Below are 20,584 nucleotides of genomic sequence, written 5' to 3' on the forward strand. Positions count from 1 at the left end.
CCCGATCCCTCTGTGCCTCTTCAGGCAGTAGCTGTGCTGTCCTGTGAGCGGACAGTAACTGGCATTTTCTCTCCCGCCAACAGGAGCCTGGAGGGGGCGGGGCCTGTAGCCCCCGACAGGAAGTCTCTGACTCTGCCTGTGTCTCGTAGCAGGGCGGGGATCTTGCACGCCCGCCTTCAGCAGCTGGGAACAATGGAGAACGCTCACACCTTCAACAACAGTAAGCCCTCCTGTCCTCTGCAGGTGTCTATTCGACAAACACTGAGCTTGAATAAAGGGATAAAGCCGCATCTCCTCATGTGCTTCGTCGTGCAGTGTACTCTCACACGGAGGCCGACGTGAGCAGCCAGTGCTTGCTGGAGGCCAACGTTTCCACAGAGGTCTGTTTGACGGTGCTGGACACGCTCAGCATCTTCATCATGGGCTTCAAGGTATCAAACCGACTCGGGCACACAAACCGCCACAATGCACGACACTCGTTGGTCCAACGCTCTCTGCTGTGTCCTCAGACGCAGCTGAATTCGGATCTGGGTCACAACCCCCTGATGAAGAAAGTGTTCCAGGTGCATCTGTGCTTCCTGCAGATCCCTCAGTCGGAGGCCGCCCTCAAACAGGTCTTCACCTCACTGAGGACCTTCATCTACAAGGTGGGAGGCTCTTGGGAAGCAAAATGACAATGTTTTGTCTTAAATATCATCTTTTCTAAAAGCTGCATTACTTCCTCTGCGTCCTCCAGTTCCCCTGCACCTTCTTTGACGGCCGGGCCGACATGTGTGCGTCTCTGTGCTACGAAATCCTCAAGTGCTGCAACTCCAAGCTGAGCTCCATCCGCAGCGACGCCGCCCACCTCCTCTACTTCCTCATGAAAAGCAACTTTGACTACACCGGACGCAAGTCCTTTGTCCGAACACACCTGCAGGTATACGTGTGTGTCCGCGCCCGACGAAAGCCCTTGTTCCTCGCAGGTTCATGCGTCGCTTTGATTCCTCTCTATTTTCGCCCCCAGGTGGTCATCGCTGTCAGTCAGCTGATCGCCGACGTCATCGGCATCGGGGGCACCCGTTTCCAGCAGTCGCTCTCCATCATTAACAACTGTGCCAACAGTGACAAGAGCATCAAGGTGAGCGTTACATGAAACACACGTTCCCTTGTGTTGTGATCGAAAAAATGAAAAACAAAGGTTCTTGCTTTAACCACTTTTGCTAATAGAGGAGCTAACGTCATTGCACCATTTAGCACACAGCATTTCCGTCGGACGTGAAGGACCTGACAAAGCGCATCCGGACGGTGCTGATGGCCACAGAGCAGATGAAGGAGCACGAGAGCGACCCGGAGATGCTGGTGGACCTCCAGTACAGCTTGGCCAAGTCCTACACCAGCACGCCCGAGCTGCGCAAGACCTGGCTGGACAGCATGGCCCGCATCCACAACAAGAACGGAGATCTCTCTGAGGTGCCTTTTCTGTTATTATTAACACATTTTAAAATGTCAGTAAGTTTGGCACGAACTCCCAGGACGCGAAGCTGAGAGTGTGTGCGTCTGCTTCCCCTGCAGGCGGCCATGTGCTACGTGCACGTCGCGGCGCTGGTAGCTGAGTACCTGTGGAGGAAAGGTGAGTGGAGGACAGGCAGCAGAAGCGTGTGTGTCCTGGTGGTGCTGTGCTTCCTTTTACAATAAATAACCACCGAGCATTTAACCTCCGACACGTTTACGATGCCAATTTTAAGTAATTTTTATATCTTAATGCAGATTCCCTCTCATCGACACTGCAGTAAATCAGTACAACCCCCACCATTAAAACAATAAACAAGATGTTTTATCTTTTATTTACTGGCTGGTGTATTTACTTCTCACACTTCTTGGTTCTTTTACTGCACATATGTTCAGGCGTGGTCCACACACACACATAAACACAGGACGATACACCCCGTCCAAGGGTCATCTGTTCATTCCCAACACCCCTTGATAAGAGCCTTGCGCATGATCCTTCACACATCAAACCTCTTTAGCACGGCTCTGTTGTACAATGTTGTAAAAAACAGACAGCAGTAACAGCACGGGCGCAAAGTAATGAACTGCTGTGGACCGGTGCAGCAGCGAAACATATATATTTATATTTATTGTAGCTCACAGAACGTGGGAGGGGCTGGTCAACACCTGCCTTTATCAATTTGTTAGGGCTGTCAAGGTAAAAATATTCTAAATAAAGCATTTTTTCGCGGCTGCCGCGCATCCACAGCAGTACTCCGGCCTGGTTCTCTACTGTCCATCATCTACTTTAGGAAATACACCGACTATGAGTTGATACCTCCAACAATATCACTTCGAAACGTCCATCAGTCCCTTTAAGCGAGACATCTGTCGTTGTTCTGACTCTTTACGCTCATGGCACTCATAAACAGTAGTCCACTGATGTGTCAATGCTGCTTATCACCAGAATAGATATTGATGTCACTATGAAAGTGGGCATATGCAGATGGGATCACATGCGTGTTCTTACTTGGACTAAGATAAGATAAGATAAGCAAGAACTTTATTTATCTTGAAGGGAACATTGTTGTGCAACAGGTAGCACATTATATATATATATATATATATATATATATATATATATATATATATATATATATATATATATATATATATATCTCAAATATAACAATAAATGTATAACAATATAAAAAAACATGTATATATATTTTAAGCTCATTATTTGGTGTTTCATTTGTCTTTTCCCCCACAGTTAGAATGTAAAATGATGAGAAAGATGACCCGTTGTGCTAGCTTAACTAGCAGAGACAGCTTTAATATGTTAACATCGTTATTTATTTTGTAATGCAAGAAGAATGTCAGCTAAATGTCAGTGACATGTCATGTATACCGCTACTAAAGCAGTGACATATTCAAGTAAAAACGTTGTTTGCTGGTTAGTGTGCTGTGTGTCAATACAACATACCATGTGTGTGTTATTAACCTCCATTTACCTGCACATGTCTTATTAATATTTCTAATCTGTTGGATGTTTTCCGTGACCTCTCCTGTTAGGTATGTTCAGGCACGGCTGCTCCACGTTCCGCGTCACCACCCCGAACATCGACGAGGAGGCGGCCATGATGGAGGACGTCGGGATGCAGGACGTGCACTTCAACGAGGTGAAACCCTCCACCCGCTGTGTGCACGCCGCGCTCTGGTTATCTGCAGGTGCCACTCTGTAATCCCGGCGTTCAGGATGTGTTTTGCCGAGCGGCTCGTTGGCCGTCACGTGTCACCTGGCTAACGTCTGAAAGAGCTCTTATCTCCGCTCAGAGTATCTATTGCTCCGTTTAGTTAGTGGACCAAGTGACAGCGTAGACTTTGAGTCAGGGCTTGGTACATGTGTTAATCACATTAAGAAAACAACAACCTGGGCTCAAGGTTGTTCCCCTATAGGTGTTCAGGGATTCCTTGCTCAAGGGCACTGCGGCAGGGCCAGTGGCTTGTTGACACAGATCTGCTGAGGAACTGATAACACGGTAAAATTGATGTCAACAGACCCGCAGGCTATAAAAAAACACTTTTTGCGCTCCATCCGTTCTGAAAACCTTTTCCTCTTTACAAGCTCGACTCATCCCCCAATAAAAAAAAAAGAAAGCAGATGATGGATCCATTTACTCTTTACAAGAACGCTCAGTTTGGAGCCTTCTAGACAAACAACAACCTTCTTTGCAGCAGTTCATAATCCGAGTCGGGACTGCGGGGAAGTTAATGAAGTCTACGTGTGTGTGTGTGTGTGTTTGTGTGTGTGTGTGTGTGTGTGTGTGTGTGTGTGTGTGTGTGTGTGTGTGTGTGTGTGCAGGAGGTGCTGATGGAGCTGCTGGAGGAGTGTGCTGACGGGCTCTGGAAGGCGGAGCGGTACGAGCTCATCGCTGACGTCTACAGGCTCATCATCCCCATCTACGAGCAGCGCAGGGACTTTGAGGTAAGAGTAGAGTAGTTGTCATTTCATATATAAAATGTTTTTAGTGTTTTAAGAATAAAATACCAGCATGGTAAAGGTCAGATAGATCATTTAAAAAGTTCTCTGTTCACTTTGTACAGAAACTGACTCACCTGTATGACACCCTGCATCGTGCCTACACTAAAGTGTTGGAGGTGATGCACTCTGGCAAAAGACTGCTGGGCACATACTTCAGAGTGGCCTTCTTTGGACAGGTAAGGGGCGGAGCTTCCAAGAGGCTAAAAAAACATACATAAATGCTAACTCTTTCTAGCAGCGTGACGGTTATTTGAATGAAAATGAAAAGTACTTTATTAATCTCCAAGGAGAATTTTTTTTTTTATTTCTTTACATTTGCATGTTGTGCGTGAACACTCCTCTCTCTCTCTCACACACACACACACACACACACACACACACACAGATCTTTGAATGTTTTCCTTTTAAAAGAGATTTCTCTTCTTCTTTCTCTCCTCCCCGCTCCAAGGCTGCGGTAAGTGTGTAAAAGGTTTCGCTTTGAAGAATAACTTGTGGGAAAATAGGAGTTAAATACGGATGTTGTGCAACAACCAAAGTGTGTTACAGTTGGATAGAAGCAAAAAGGCAAAAGCTTGCATCCCCCCACCTTCCCTGATTATCCCCCCTGCTCCTCCCACACACTTCTGTGTGCTTTTCCATTGATACATGACTGAGTACTGCTTGAATCAAATGTTGTTTGGGAGGTGACCAGCTGGAGTTTGCATGTCTTGTTGTCATACTCGTCAGCATGTGGTGTTGGATTTCTATTGACCCAAATCAGTGAATGTTTTGGTTTGTGTGTTTGATTTGTTGTGTTTTACAGAATCCTTCAGAGGAAAGTGGACAGAGTAGTCTATTTTAAAAGTCTGATTGAAAATGTTTTCTCTCTGTTATTGTAAAACATAGAAAGTATTAATCTCTGCACTTTAAACACATAACACAGAACCTACCTGGAATAAAAAACAAATGCTTTAGTCCTATTTGTAAATGGTGTCTCTTGTGGCCAGAATGAGTACTACAATAACAAACTAAATCCACCAGACGATTTGTTTTTCCCTTTCACGTATGCAACAAAAAGCAAATTGGTCTTTTTTAGGAATTCGGCATGTTTATCCAGGCAAACATTTTTCCTACTTGTTCTTACGCTATAAAGATGGAGAGAAAACAATTAAGATCAGACTTTTTTCAGTCAAAAAAAAGGTCATTTCAGTAGCTTTTGTATGTAGTGTCTCACTTAAATGTGGTGTTCTGGGTCAGAAATGTGTTTTTTTGTCTTTATAGGTTATAAGTTCATAGATCAGTCTCTTTTCTTATTCAAATAAACAAAACATTGAACAAGTTGGCGGCTTAAACGTTCTTCTTCAAGGCTTGACTCATCCAAGCTACAGGTGAACCAAGTGGCATGAAACTCTTGACTTCCTTCTCCTCTTCCTCAGGGCTTCTTTGAGGATGAAGACGGAAAGGAATACATCTACAAGGAGCCAAAGTTCACCCCGCTGTCTGAGATCTCCCAGCGGCTCCTGAAGCTCTACTCCGACAAGTTTGGTCAGGAGAACGTCAAGATCATCCAGGACTCTGGCAAGGTGTGTGTGACTTGATATGACTGAGTTGTGCTTGAAGAAACCCCAAGTCTTTTTTTTGTTTCTCAAAATGTCACTCTGTTCTCCTTTGTCTTTGTGAACCCCACAGGTGAACCCGAAGGACCTGGACTCCAAGTACGCCTACATCCAGGTCACCCACGTCACGCCGCACCTGGACGACAAGGAGCTGGAGGACAGGAAGACCGACTTCGAGAAGAGCCACAACATCCGGCGCTTCGTGTTCGAGACGCCGTTCACCGTGTCGGGCAAGAAGCAGGGAGGGGTGGAGGAGCAGTGCAAGCGGAGGACCGTCCTCACCAGTAGGTCCAAAATAAAGAGCAAGAACGTCTCCCTGGTCGTGGTCTGTTATTGTCCTCAGGTGTAGGTCAAGACACCTGGAACATTAATGGGTTCATGCCAGGTGAGGTTTATTACTGGACCGTCCTCTCTAACCCAAAGTTCAGGCGCTATCTGGCCTCGTTAATAATCACGCCGACTGATTGGGAGTCTCAGTGTCACCTTTGTGCTGCTTTTTAGTGTTTTTGTACATTTCACACAACCTTTTTAAAAGCTCAGTGTCCTCCCCGGTTCCCATCCAGCCACCCACTGCTTCCCGTACGTGAAGAAGCGCATAGCCGTCATGTACCAGCACCAGACCGACCTGAGCCCCATCGAGGTGGCCATAGACGAGATGACCGCCAAGGTGGGCGAGCTGCGGCAGCTGTGCTCGGCCTCCGAGGTGGACATGATCCGCCTGCAGCTCAAACTGCAAGGCAGCATCAGTGTTCAGGTGCGAAACCACGAACCCGCGCTGTGCTTCAAATCAGTTTGACTTATTATGAACTGGTTCATGTAAGATCTTTGACCTGGTCTTTTTTTTACAGGTCAATGCCGGTCCACTCGCTTACGCCAGAGCCTTCTTCGACGACAGTAGTGCCAAGAAATATCCTGACAACAAGGTCAAACAGCTGAAAGAGGTGTTCAGGTACTTACCAGTGACGCAGACATTTCTGTCCCTTGTTTAACCCGTTGAAAACTGTGGAACCAATTTTGGCTCCTGACCTGCTTTTTCTCTGTGTTTGAGTCGTCGTAGGAAAGACAAATTAATCACAATACTTGTGTTTATTGTATGTATTTGTCCAAAGTCTTGGGAAAAAAATATATATCTGCAAAAGAAAATCACTATTAAAAGATATTTTGATGGTAACCATGAACATCCAGCACGATATGAGCCAGATTCCCCAAAAATGCCTCCTTGATCGTCAATAAGACACCTTTTTGGAAAGATTAGGACCTAAAGAATCAGAATCTGCAACAGCAACCACAATAAAACAAAGTTTTGGTCTGTTAAGAAGGCGTTTCATCAAAAAAAACTGTGTCGTTCGTTTTAAATTTTATGCCAAAAGATTGTCTAAATGGGGCATGCTGGGACTTAAAATTAGAGCGGGAGGATTTTCATAATAACAGCTCCATAACCAACATGTCCGGTTCTCCTGAACATGCCTAATGATTAATGACTATGGGAATACGGCTTCCTACATCACTTATCTCTTCCTATCCTCCGCTTGTTGTTGCACGCATGCTTTTCCTCTCTCCTCAGGCAGTTCGTGGACGCCTGCGGTCAGGCGCTGGGAGTGAACGAGCGGCTGATCAAAGAGGACCAGCAGGAGTACCACGACGAGATGAAGGCCAACTACAGGGACCTGACCAGGGAGCTGTCCAACATCATGCACGAACAGGTAGGAACCCCAAAGATGGCGGTCAGAGAGACACACGATCAGCCGTCACTGCATTTAGACTGTTGTCAGCATGTTTCAGCATGTTTTCTGACAGTACCCACCCATTAATAATCTATAGAATTGTTTCCGGCCTTATCAATATGACCTCCGAACACCAACGCGTTTCCTGTCTCATAATCTGCTGATTACTTAAATCTACAGTATTTACTGTTTTGTTGAAGTTATATTGGATATTGTGATGTAAGATGTTCACAAAATGGCATGTTGTTAATATCTAAAGCTGCATATTCCTGCCTGTCTTCTGCTCATCTACTAACCATGTCTCCTGTCTCCTGCTGTCTTTGTGCTGCCTGAGCAGATTGGATGGTAATGCTGCTTTTGTTCCTGTTGCACTCCATAGATATGACACTAAGGGACCGTATGAAAATGAATAGGAGTGTGGCTTATTTCTTTATTTTATATCTCTTACTACCATATACATATATATTCTACATAAACTACCCAGTATTCAGCAAAAGCTCCATCTCCAAAAATCATTTTCTTACGGCCCCTGACCTTTAAATTAACATGCATGTGCGTTTCAGCTTTAAACAAGATGAAATCAATACCTTTACTGATCTTTCCTGATTTACCTTTTCCGCTGTTAGATAAACCCGGTGGACGACGGCACGAGGAGCGCTCTGTCCGACTCCGTGGGTATCTTCAACGCCATCAGCGGCACGCCAACCAGTGCCAACCCGCACGGCTCGACCACCATACTCTGATCCTGACGCTTCACACCGGACTCTTGCCTTCTCCGCCACAAATGACTGATTAACTCCATGACGCTCAAGAGGAAGGACGCTCCATACGACCTGAAGCCATCACCCATTGGCGTTTTTCTTCCTGCTACATGTCCTGAGCTGGGAAATGTTTCCTATGGAGACGCCAGTCACAACTGTTGACTTGCGAACAGTAATTCTATCGACTTATTGCCAGTTTTGGGTCATTCTGTGTAGCTTGTTTTATCCCACGGGTGAAGCACAGCAAGCGTGTGTCCAATACTGACTGACAATGAGGCTTCAAAGTCCTGGTGTCTTACGCTCCACCCGAGGGATGTTAGAACAAACATGAAGGAGTCCAGTATTTGCATTTGACTCTTTTTAACTAGAGGGCTCCTACTTATGTACAGTGTTTTTAGTGGAAAGCCACTGCTGTAAACGTACATACATTCTTCTGCTGATGCAGCCTATTTTTACATTTCCCCTTCCCTATTCTTTTCAGTTGCGCCCCCGTGACAGCAGAGTTTATCTTTCATCTCACCGTGGACAATTTAAAGAATCATTCGCTCTATTTTAGGCCAACGGACGTGTATAGAAACTGTCTAAAGCCAAGTGAACCAACCACAGCGTTTTGACCTTTTTTTTTTTCTGTAAAGAAAAGTGTGTGCAATATTTTGTATTGTTACTGTGGCTATCTGCTGCACAGAAAACCACTCTTGCCAAAGACATCAGAAAAAAGAGGCAGGGCGAGGGTGTGAACGTTTGTAATCTCCCTGTTTGTTTCTTTGTCTGTTCATGCGGATACCTTTTATTATCTGTGAGGTATGGTTTAAACAACATTTTTACTTAATGATTGCTCATGTACATACGTTTAAGTCTTTAAATATATAAAACGAACTGTAATAATGCCTTCTTCCATGTCTTGCTTTTGTACTAAAACATCCCCGCACGAAGATTTTGAAGGTCAACTTTGTTATTTCTGAAAGAGCACGCGGTTCCTCGGCTCTTGAACGCATTCTGAACTTCTTAAGCTTTTCTTGTGTCAGCAAACAACTTGAAGCCGTCCCTTATCTGTAAAGCACAAGCTGCAGGATCCCAACTGTCTGGAAAGTCTCGCTGGACAGCCTAAACACACAGAAACACACGTCACTTTAAACCCATTTGAACAACTACAGAAGGTCTGACTCGTGATGTATGGCTGTATGTTACTGTGAGTATCTTATAATGCTGCATCTATACTGTTCATTGATGGATTGGTTGCTTATTACTGTTCATGCCAAAGGAGAACAACTTTAAGACACATTTGTTACTGATAACAGAAAAAACAGAAATATAAGTAAATGCATGAAAAGGATTGTGTGGCTACTTAGCGTTAGCTTAACCAAAGGTGTGTCCAGGTAGCCTAAAAACTGTCCCATAGGGCAAGATTGCCAAACTTATAGATATCTTTACAGAAAACATATGTTCCTAAAGCTACTAGCAAGCTAGTGCAAGCAATGCTAATCACACATATACTGTGTAGGCTACTGCTGTTGTGCCCCTGTATATTTAAACAGTAGAGAATGCATTGTAGCTCGCAAGCTAACACAAGCTAACTGCTAGTAGTAGTATTAATCAACACATTATTTAAATATATATATATATATATATTAATATATATATATATATATATATATATATATATATATATATATATATATATATATATTATACATGTACACATATTATTTATAATATACATACATACATTTGGGGAATAACATTACATTATATTGTTGCCTGATAAAATGTTATATTGGCTTGTCCTGCTTACTTTGTTGTCTGAATTATGATTGATCACTTCCTTCCTGAAAGAATGTGTGTGTCAGGATGTGTGTGTGTGTGTGTGTGTGTGTGCGCCTCTCTCTGTTTGTGTGTGTGTGGTCGGTGGAGGAGTGAACGCACTGAGCTGCACATTCATTGGAGAGAGATGTGTGAGGAAGAGGATGCTGACTGCTGTGAAACCTCTGTGTCACAAACAGCCGACGGCGTCATTGTTTCAGACTGCGGCGGCTAAACATCATGTGTCCGGCGTGAGTTTCATGGTGTGTGTTTGTTTCGTTCTTTCTATTTCGGTGGAACACACAAGAATTCATCCATTTTTTTTCACATGTTTCATATGTTTTCAGTCACTGCTGTTATCTAGTTTGTGTCATGTCATTAGATTCCAGTCACAGAGCTCAGCATCAGTTTTTCTGTTTAGAAAAGCAGTTTATGAATATTGCTTCCTTTATCAGTTGACCTGGCAAATCCTCTTTATCTGTAAGATAAAAGAGTTTCTCTCAGTCATGAAGTAATTACTGACTGACACACACACACACACACACACACACTTCTGATCATGATGATAAGGAGAATGTACTGGGAGGGAGTAATGGTAAGTTGCATGTTGGTAGGTGCTAAACATTGTGTGTGTGCGTGTGTTTGTGTGTGTGTGTGTGTGTGTGTGCACCGGTGGGCGTTGCAGGAGGGTTTATGGGAGGTTACATAAGAAGCTGACCCGGCCCAGGTTTGGTCTCCGTGGATCTGGATCGGGGTCATAAGTTTTTCAGCTGGAGGATTCATTTGGAGAATAGACCCGAAGTCGACACACACCATGGCAGGTGAGTCCGGATGGGAACCTGAGACTGCGACGCTCGGGAACCCACTCCTACATTTTTTGGGGGATTTGTCTTCATCAATTATAATTTGGGTTTTATGCATCTTCATATCATGAGTTGCCCTTTTACTTGTAATGCCTTTGAGCTTATGCTTCAACAGTGTTTGATTCCACCAAATCAGCTGTGTTTGTTCAGCTGGTCCCATTCTACAATATTTATATAATATGTATAAAATCATTTACTTCACTCCCCCATCTTAATAAATAAATAAACATCATAGATAACGTGTGTCTTTATTCCTGCAGGCGAAGACGAGGGGAAGACCGCCAAGAAAAAAAGTGTAAGTACAATTTTCTCAACACTATTTGTAATATTTTTTAAAAAAATGCACAGATGTATTTCTTAATGCTCTGATACAGGACACAGGAAACCATGTGCATGAAAAAAATAAATAATACAGAGAACAACTCACTGTTTCCTTCCCCACCAGGCTTCAGTCTGTGGTTACCCAATCAGCATCTTTTTCATCGTGGTCAATGAGTTCTGCGAGCGTTTCTCCTACTATGGCATGCGAGGTGAGCTGCTTTCCTTCTTCATATACTTTCCTTTAAAGCTGCTGTATTCAAAACTTTACGGTTGTTAAATGTTGTTTCACTTCTCTTTGTCTCAACTGCACCCGGTTCTCAAGTTCTGCAGCTTAGTATAATTTTGTGGAATAGAAAGTACTCTTTTCCCTCTTGAGTTGTGATCCACCTCATTATTCTGCTCTCCGTGTGCAGCCGTGCTGGTGCTGTACTTCAAGTACTTCCTGCAGTGGGACGATGACTTCGCGACCACCATCTACCACACCTTTGTGGCGCTCTGCTACCTGACCCCCATCCTGGGAGCCATTGTGGCAGATTCATGGCTGGGGAAGTTCAAGTGAGTTTCAGATCCTGCAAAAAAAAAATGCAAAAGCATTGTGAATACAAACATACAATGTTTAACCCGTTAAAAACTCTGGAACAATTTTGTCCCCAGACCTCCTTTTCTCCTGTGTTGGAGTTGTGGTAGAAACCCCAAATTGATTCCATTACTTGTGTTTATTGTATGTATTTGTTCAGCAAAGTCTTGGGAAAAAAAAATGTATATCTGCAAAAAAAAAATACACTTTAAATATTTTGATGGTAACTATGAACATCCAGCACGATATGAGCCAGATTCCCCAAAAAAGCCTTCTGGAGCGTCAATGAGACACCTTTTTGTAAAGATTAGCACCTAAAGAATCAGAATCTGCAACAAAAAAACACAATAAAGCAAAGTGTTGGCCTGTTCGGAAGGAGTTTCAGTCAAAAAACTGTGTTGTTCGGTTCAAAAATGGAAAGATTATGTATTTTATGCCAAAAGATTGTCTAAAAGGGGCATGCTGGGACATAAAATGGCCGCGGGAGGATTTTCGCGCACAGTTTCCAAAAGGTTAAATACTATTCAGTGGAGAGATTAGAAGGGCTGGGGGTTATATATCCAACAGAATCAGTTGTTAAATCCTTGAACCTTTGATCCGTGTCCATCTTATCTCCACCTGAAGCTGTACACCTGTTCAACGCTGTGCTTCCTCCTCCTCCTCTTCCTCCTCCTCTGCACAGGACGATTGTTTACCTGTCCATCGTTTACACGCTCGGACAGGTTGTCTTGGCAGTAAGTGCCATCCATGACATCACAGACACAAACAGGGACGGCGTCCCCGACAACATGACGCTGCACGTGTGAGTTGAACACACACACACACACACAGGAGCGTGAGCGGCGTGAGCGGCGTGCGGCAGGTGTGTGCTGACGTTGTGTGCTGACGTTGTGTGCGTGCCGCTTTGCCCTCAGGGCGCTGTCCATGGTGGGGCTGCTGCTCATCGCCCTGGGCACCGGGGGCATCAAACCCTGCGTGGCGGCCTTCGGCGGGGATCAGTTCCAAGACCACCAGGTCAGACGGTCACTCGAGCAAACACACACGTCTCGCCCCAATTATGACACGCTCGTGTTGAAATGATGAACAAAGAGCTGTGACCAGAACGACCACACGAGGACGCCGTTATCTCAGAGCTTTTATTCTCATATTCAGTCATGATTATGAGGTAGTTTTCTCATATTTATGAGGTAGTTTTCTCATATTTATGAGATAGTTATCTCATATTTATGAGGTAGTTTTCTCATATTTATGAGATGGTTATCTCATATTTATGAGTTTTATTGTATTTATGAGGTAGTTATCTCATGATTTGGGGGTAGTTTTCTCATATTTATGAGTTATCTCATGATTTTCAGACAAAATATAGCTAAGATGGGGGGGATCGAGTCATTTATCATTCTACATGGATAAATATCAAATCCCCTTCTGTACTTTCATGCATGCACCGTATCCAGAACCCAGGTATTATCTCTCTTGTTCCTGCAGGTGTGTACACACACCACACCGGCAATTAAAAAGACAAGTCACTCAGCTATCAGTAACTCCTTGTCAGCACTTCTTATATCTCTATTTGTTTCCAGCTAGTTGCTTATTAACCATAACCATCAGGTACATCTGTCTCAGTGGCTTTATTACTTTGTTCCACTGGAACAAAGATCAATATCAATATCAATGACTCTGCTGGAATGGGATGGTGTATAATGTTATAGTTCTATTAAGTTATGTAAATATAATCTGGTGGGTTTAACTTTCCTGCGTCCAACAGGAGAAGCAGAGAGGCACCTTCTTCTCCATCTTCTACCTGTCCATCAACGCCGGCAGTCTGCTGTCCACCGTCATCACGCCCATCCTCAGAGGTAATGCCAAGCATGCAGCGCGCAGCACGCAGCATGCAGCATGCAGCACGCAGCACGCTGCACGCAGCATGCAGCACGCAGCGTGCAGCACGCAGCGTGCAGCACGCAGCGTGCAGCACGCAGCGTGCAGCATGCAGCGTGCAGCATGCAGCGCGGGTAGAGTTACACATGAAAACCTCTGTGTGTGTGTGTGTGTGTGTGTGTGGTTTCCAGCTCAGGAGTGTGGTATCTACACGCAGCAGAAGTGCTATTCTCTGGCCTTTGGCGTCCCCGCTGCGCTCATGGTGGTCGCTCTGAGTAAGAATTCCTTTTCCTTTTTCAAAACCTCTCTTTTCACTGTGCCGAGCAGATTGCTGATACTTTCACGAAGTCTTTGAAGTCACAAATGAATTTACCGTTAAAGAGGAACCAAACACAGCGTCCAACTTAGTCTATAAAAACCTTTGTATTATATCTGATGTTGACGGCAGCGAGTCTGATGAAAATACTCAGTTGCATTTTGTGATTTGTTAGATATAGAGAGACAAAAAGTCAAAATATATCATCCTCTGCTACTTCCATGTTGTCTCCCCACAACTTAAAGAAAGTGCAATGCTAAATAGCTGAAGTGCCTCTTTAATAAATTACATATTCTTTTAGATAATTATTAAACCATTTGTGATGACGGCTTCTCGGTTGCTGAGTTGCAATTAGTTTTGTATTTGCGGTTTATTACACTGATACACTATTAATAAGTGTGTTTGTTATGCGCCTTTAGTACCCTCTAAAATGTGTGTTTTATAAATATTTGCAGTGCAAAAGATAAATGTTAAAATACATATTTGATGTGTGTGTCTGTGTGTGTGTGTGTAGTTGTGTTCATTATTGGAAGTGGGATGTACATTAAGACCCCCCCTCAAGGCAACATCATGGTGAAGTTCTGCCAGTGTATCGGGGTAAGTGGCTCCTCAGAGATGAGCGTCTCCTTCCTCCCAAAGGATTTCACTCCATTTCCCAGCATGCATTGGGAGCAGGACTCTCAGTGAGACGTTCCTCTGTTATCTGCAGTTTGCCATCAAGAACCGCTTCAGGCATCGCGCTGCCGAATTCCCAAAGAGACCCCACTGGATGGACTGGGCCGATGAGAAATACGATGTAAGAGCGCCGGACACAAAACCCAAAACCCAAAACCCCGCCCGCTCAGCGACGTTGAGAACCCTAATCCTTGTCTTTGTTTGGCTCAGAAACTCCTGATCGCCCAGGTGAAGATGGTGCTGAAGGTGCTGTTCCTCTACATCCCTCTGCCCATGTTCTGGGCTCTCTTTGACCAGCAGGTGACCAACAACTCTTTTTCCAAATCCCAGTAGAAACACACACAGATAATGCAGATCAGGTCTGTGTATAAGACTCCACAGACTAAAGGAGCTGTGTCTCCTCCGCAGGGCTCCAGATGGACGCTGCAGGCCACCGCCATGGACGGAGACTTTGTAAGTGTTGTACTTGCAGCATTTCTTACTGAAAACGCAGAAGTTATTCTGAACGTCTCCCTCTATTGTTTTCTCCAACAGGGAATTCTCACAATCCAGCCCGATCAGATGCAGGTAAGATCCTCCTGGGGCTACGCTTTACTCCCAGTGTTGTGTGGTTGCTCCGTGCTGCTGGCGTGAACCAATAGGAACGGCTTTAGAAAGAGTGACCCGCCTTCTCGCCACCAGACCGTCAACCCCATCTTGATCCTCATCCTGGTGCCGATCGTGGACAGCCTGCTCTACCCGCTGATTGCCAAGTGCAAGATAAACTTCACGTGAGTTCTTTTGTGTGTTTTTTTCTTAGTCTAGGTGAACTTTGTATGAACATTTAACCTCGATGCGATCATTTTAGTTTTTGTTTAGCGCCTTTTAAACTGTCCTTTACAGCACAAACGACGTGTGATGTAGCTATTGGATCATTGTTATGAAGATACATGACTCGTGTGGCCTTAAACACGTATAAATATGCAGTTATAATCACAGCCTGCAGCATCTGTGACTGTAAATAATTTAAATAAATATAAATATGTACATATAAATAATTCAAAGTTCTTTTTCACAATTTTTTTATGGTCTAAATACATGCATGAGATACTGTGTGATGTCTCTAACAGCTTCCTTAAACCAGTGTTCCTGTGATTGAATATGGTGAATGTGTGTGTGTGTGTGTGTGTGTGTGTGTGTGTGTGTGTGTGTGTGTGTGTGTGTGTGTGTGTGTGTGTGTGTGTGTGTGTGTGTGTCGTGCAGCCCCTTGAGGAGGATGACAGTGGGCATGGTCTTCGCTGCTCTCGCGTTCATCGCTGCCGCTCTGGTCCAGTTACAGATCGACGTGAGTGCGACGCACAACAAAGCACAAACGTCGGGCAACTCTCGCACACTCACACACACACACCGTATGAGGCACAATTCACACACAGTCCCATGTCTCTTCTAGAAAACCCTGCCCAACTTCCCATCGAGCAGCGAAGGCCAGGTGAAGTTCATCAACGTGAACAACAGATCGCTGGACGTCACAGCGGGGACCAACACGTTCACCTTGGGGGCTTTCTCGGTACTGCACCCAACACAACGACACACACACACACACACACACACTAAACATCTGAAGTCTCCACACACTGAAGGTAGGAGGACGTATTGATATCAACTCATCTCTCTCTCCGACAGGCCAATGAGGATTACCTGAGCTTTGACCAGCCGTTTGATGTGAGTCTGGATTCTGGCCCCGGCTCCACGACCACTTTAGTGAAAGGCAACCGGAGTACTATGGTCATCGTTGAGGACGGGCCTCTCCTCAGGACGGTGCAGGTGAGTGAGCACGCCAGTAAAGCGCCTCCACACTGTGGAACATGTGAGTCCAGGTGGTCGACCACGTTCAGTCAGCCAGACGCAGGTTTTTCTTGACAAATTCGGCTATTTTACCAACTTGGTGCTGGATATAATAAAGTGTGTCTATTGAAACCCACTCATACATGCTAGCTACTGTCAGTGAAACCTCCTTTTATTGTGGCGAAAGTGACATAGTTGGACTAATGAAGTGTATATTAGTGTGTATTTCCCTTATCCGTAACTCATAATGAACTCAACAGTACACATATGTGGAGGCTCTAACGTGTCTTTCTGTCTCCAGTTCGTGGACATAAAAAAAAAGCCGGAACAGGGCGCTAACGCTATCAGGCAAGTCTGAAACGGATGAGAACTAAGTGAAATGACTTTGTTTTTTGTCAAAGGTTTGATTACTTTTCTGTTTTGTCTTCTTGTGATCCCCAAATAATCATTTTGAACCAAGACATGAAGCGCTCACGATTACTTTACGAAGACAATTATGATGAATCTGTGTGATATTATCCAGAAATCTTTAGATCAGTGAGAAGATAACGCCTAAATTGAGCAAAGGTGTGTCTTTACTCCTTTAAGTCTCACCTCTCAATCCTCCTGCAGGTTTTTCAACGGTCTCAACACAGTTTTGAACATATCGGACTTCGGGCTCATCGGCGCCAACAACATGTCCGGCTACGTCATGCTACAGAAGGGAACGTAAGACTCACCAGCGCCTCCGTCGCAAGCAGTCTGACCAGAGGAGTCTTTGCCTCTGACTTTGTGTTGTTCTCGTCCCATCAGCTCTAAGTTCCTGATCCGTAGCGGTGCCGAGGAGTGCACCTACAATCAGGAGCTGGGCTTCGGCAGCTCTTTCACCCTGATCATCCCGCCCACTTTCACATTCGGGGCTAATGTAAGTCGTGAAGATACACTCTGAGTCGCAACAAGGCGTCACTTTCTGCGTGTTTCTCTTGCCGAGGTAACACATCTCGTCTTGTAGTGCGAGCAGAACGTCCGGTCCGTGCTGGACATCCAGCCGAACACCTTCCACATGGCCTGGCAGATCCCGCAGTACTTCCTCATCACCATAGGGGAGGTGGTCTTCTCCGTCACCGGCCTGGAGTTCGCCTACTCACAGGTAAGAGAGCCTGCCAAATACACATATGAGGGTTCTTACGGTCATGGAAAACCTGGAAAAGTCCTGTAAATGTGTTATATTCATGTGTTCATGTCGTTCATTTACGCTGAGTTTGAAATAATGAATCTGCTTTTAAAAGAAAGAGGCTCAAAATATCAGCAGCATACATACAGGCATCTATATAAATGTATATTCTTTTAATTAAACTATTGTCTCTAATTAATTTGTGTCATTTAAGGTTTACTGTATGCTTTGAATCCTCATTGTTAGTTTAAATACTTTAATCACTTTTTACTGTTTACACACACATTTCGCTACATGTTTGTTCATGAACATTTGGTTAAAAGTCATGGAAATCCATTGATCAAAATGTGTATGAACCTTCTTCTTTTTCTTCTTCTTCCCCTTTTGCTCCCCAGGCGCCCAGCAACATGAAGTCGGTGCTGCAGGCCGGTTGGCTCTTAACCGTTGCAGTCGGCAACATCATTGTGCTCATCGTCGCCGAGGCTGCAAAGCTCCCGGACCAGGTGGGTGGACCTCATGGGAACCGTCTCACCGCGTATTGTACGGAGAGTATTAGGAAGCCCTGATAACAATGAGAGAAATGATCTCAAGAATGGAGAGAACTCCCAGTATACGAGCTACGAGCTAAATGCTAACAGGCTCAAAAACAGAGTATTAGCAGGCGGATGTTTGTCAGTAACCGTGTCCACCGTCTCAGGCTGACAACATGTTGTCCTCATGACGTCTGCTAGGACATAACACCACCGGTTGTGCAGGATAAACCTCATAGATGGAGATGTACTTCCTTCGGTTTTGGCACCAGACTAACGCAGTGTTCGTTTCCTTCTAGTGGGCCGAGTACATCCTCTTCGCCTCTCTGCTGCTGCTGGTGTGCTTCATCTTCGCCTTCATGGCCCACTTCTACACCTACATCGACCCGGCCAAGATAGAGGCCGAGTTCGCCCACAAGGACCCCGAAAAGAAGGAGGAGAAGAGGAAGAGCGTGGAGATGACCAGGAAGGAATCGGGGGAGCGGCGCAAGGACAGTAGAAGTTCTGACTCCAGCTCCGACGAGGAGGAAACCAAACAGACGCCGATGTGAGGCGTTCTCGGTGGACAAAAGACTGTTTTGTCTCAAAGTCTTGAAGAAATATTCCTCTTTAGATCACATAATTAAATTCCCTGGATCTTTATTGGTTCGTTATTTGCGCTTTAGCTGCTGTAAATCTAGTTTTTTTTTTTTTTTTACAATGAATTATTTTTGCATTTTGCATAACTAACTTTCTGTTATTCTGTGTCGTAGCCTTTTATGGAGAAGACATACAAACAAACCATTCCACCATTTGTATTTATTTCCAAGCAAAGTTTTGTAATATTTTGTCAATATATATCCACAGATACGATGTTATCGTGTTCCAGGGTAAAGTCGGAACAGAAATTGTGTAATCATATTCCAGATTAAAACTTTGGTTTTGGTCTGGGAGAGTTCTGCCTGAGGTCTTCAACAGAGACCAATAAAGGTGTTAATGTGAATAAAGTTGCACACGAAGGTTTCTTACACCATGGCTTCATGTTGTACTTTTCCAGAGCCCATTTGTTGAACATTCACTCAGTACTTTCAGTGGTGGCCGGCCCGTAGAGGGCAACCCTGAGCCACCAAAAAAAAAGAAAGATGATATTATTAATTATAAAAAATAAATTTATATTCATAAATTATACAAATTGGCACTATTTGTGTTGTTGAGCTATGGAATATACCCAGTATTATTTGTAAAATAGGATATCTGCCCAAATATCTGCTTTTCCTGCTTCTCTCTTCTGCTGGTGTACCTCTCAGCTGCTCACATGCGCCTCTCTGCTGCTCGTGCACGTCTCTGCTGCTCGTGCACGTCTCCGCTGCTGGTGCACGTCTCTGCTGCTCGTGCACGTCTCTGCTGCTGGTGCACGTCTCTGCTGCTGGTGCACGTCTCCGCTGCTGGTGCACGTCTCTGCTGCTAGTGCACGCCATGGGGCTTGATCGATTCTGCCCAAAGAAGACGGATCTCATACACAGTTTAGCCAATCACCCATTAAATAAATAAATGCGACGTACAATTCATCCAATCAGCACGGTGAAAAAGACTTCCGGAGGGAGGGGCTGGTCTCATCCCGCCCCACAGGGCGTCCGGTGTCTCTGTTCTCGTCAGGGCTCATGTCTCGTTCACATCTCACGTGATTTCGCCGGCTTCTCTTCTCTCGCAGCAACATTTGAGCGCTACACTTGCAAGAAGGCTCAACCCAAACCAGAGTAAATCTCTCCTCCAAGACCCGTTTGAGAGAAGAACTTGGGCGGAGAAACTCCAGCTGAAGCGACTGATTCCAGATCAGCCGCCTGAACTCAGCATGAAACACCAGATGGGGACACATATGAGGGACAGACAGCATATGTTGACATGCCATTCAACCTGAAGAGACACATCACCCTGTCTTCATTAAAGGGCTTGTCCAGAGGTTCACAGACAGCTTTCAAAAACATCATGTAAGTGTTTTACCTGCATTAAGCTAAACTATCTGGTTTTCCGTAAGATGAGATGCTTTTATTTTGAAGGCGGCTTGCTATGTGCGCCGTTTGCGTGTTAAAAGCTACAGAAATATGTTTTTGTGCACACATTATGAACAGTAACAGTATTAGCACTCTGTGGAAGAGGCACAAGGTCAGTTAAAGTTGGCAGACACGATCCTGTGAGCTTCAGCGTGCCCTGTGTGTGTGTGTGCACGTCTGTCTCTGTGTGTGTGCGTCGTCTGTCTCTGTGTGTGCACGTCTGTTTGTGTGTGTGCACGTCTGTCTCTGTGTGCACATCTGTCTGTGTGCACGTCTGTCTCTGCGTTAATGCAAACTAGTAGTAAGCAAACATAATTATCGTTTTAGTGCCTTTTTAATAAGATGTCCTTATGTCAAAGTGTTGTAATAAATGTGAATATTTAACTGCAAAGTAGTAATGCGTAATACCTTTTTTTTTGCATTGAATCATACCTGGATGTTTGCTGAAATTAATAGGCTAGCCCTACCCAAAAAACAAGAGCATGACACAAAACAAAAACAATGAGGAAGATTTTCTTCTTA

General features: G+C 44.6%; 2 protein-coding genes across 5 annotated transcripts in view; both read left to right on the plus strand.

The window, feature by feature from the left end:
- The window catches only part of dock9b (dedicator of cytokinesis 9b), a 40,950-nt gene extending 31,970 nt beyond the window's left edge, over window positions 1-8,980 (plus strand). For 3 of the 4 annotated variants that reach the window (XM_068590478.1, XM_068590476.1, XM_068590477.1), the window contains 16 exons: window positions 84-220; window positions 316-431; window positions 510-647; window positions 737-919; window positions 1,007-1,120; window positions 1,237-1,452; window positions 1,555-1,612; window positions 3,046-3,152; window positions 3,836-3,958; window positions 4,078-4,191; window positions 5,431-5,577; window positions 5,684-5,894; window positions 6,174-6,364; window positions 6,459-6,559; window positions 7,175-7,313; window positions 7,961-8,980. In XM_068590478.1, the coding sequence (XP_068446579.1) occupies window positions 84-220; window positions 316-431; window positions 510-647; window positions 737-919; window positions 1,007-1,120; window positions 1,237-1,452; window positions 1,555-1,612; window positions 3,046-3,152; window positions 3,836-3,958; window positions 4,078-4,191; window positions 5,431-5,577; window positions 5,684-5,894; window positions 6,174-6,364; window positions 6,459-6,559; window positions 7,175-7,313; window positions 7,961-8,077 (2,212 nt within the window). In that variant the 3' untranslated portion in view covers window positions 8,078-8,980. The remainder of the gene's footprint in view (window positions 1-83; window positions 221-315; window positions 432-509; window positions 648-736; window positions 920-1,006; window positions 1,121-1,236; window positions 1,453-1,554; window positions 1,613-3,045; window positions 3,153-3,835; window positions 3,959-4,077; window positions 4,192-5,430; window positions 5,578-5,683; window positions 5,895-6,173; window positions 6,365-6,458; window positions 6,560-7,174; window positions 7,314-7,960) is intronic. The other variant, XM_068590479.1, reaches the window with a different exon arrangement.
- A 1,115-nt stretch (window positions 8,981-10,095) lies between these two features.
- Window positions 10,096-18,972, plus strand: slc15a1b (solute carrier family 15 member 1b). The gene is made up of 24 exons (XM_068590480.1): window positions 10,096-10,158; window positions 10,581-10,716; window positions 11,019-11,053; window positions 11,204-11,288; window positions 11,493-11,634; window positions 12,339-12,458; window positions 12,571-12,670; window positions 13,422-13,512; window positions 13,726-13,809; window positions 14,365-14,447; window positions 14,560-14,646; window positions 14,736-14,825; window positions 14,934-14,978; window positions 15,060-15,092; window positions 15,207-15,295; window positions 15,768-15,849; window positions 15,955-16,071; window positions 16,188-16,328; window positions 16,651-16,697; window positions 16,962-17,057; window positions 17,142-17,253; window positions 17,341-17,478; window positions 17,898-18,005; window positions 18,332-18,972. The coding sequence occupies exons 2-24, from the start codon at window positions 10,710-10,712 to the stop codon at window positions 18,581-18,583; spliced, it is 2,184 nt and encodes a 727-aa protein (XP_068446581.1). The 5' UTR covers window positions 10,096-10,158; window positions 10,581-10,709; the 3' UTR covers window positions 18,584-18,972.
- The last annotated feature ends 1,612 nt before the right edge of the window (window positions 18,973-20,584 follow it).

Source organism: Clinocottus analis, unplaced genomic scaffold (genome assembly GCF_023055335.1).
Source record: "Clinocottus analis isolate CAN_PGR_092001 unplaced genomic scaffold, fCliAna1.0.p SCAF_24, whole genome shotgun sequence".
Lineage (NCBI taxonomy): Eukaryota > Metazoa > Chordata > Actinopteri > Perciformes > Cottidae > Clinocottus > Clinocottus analis.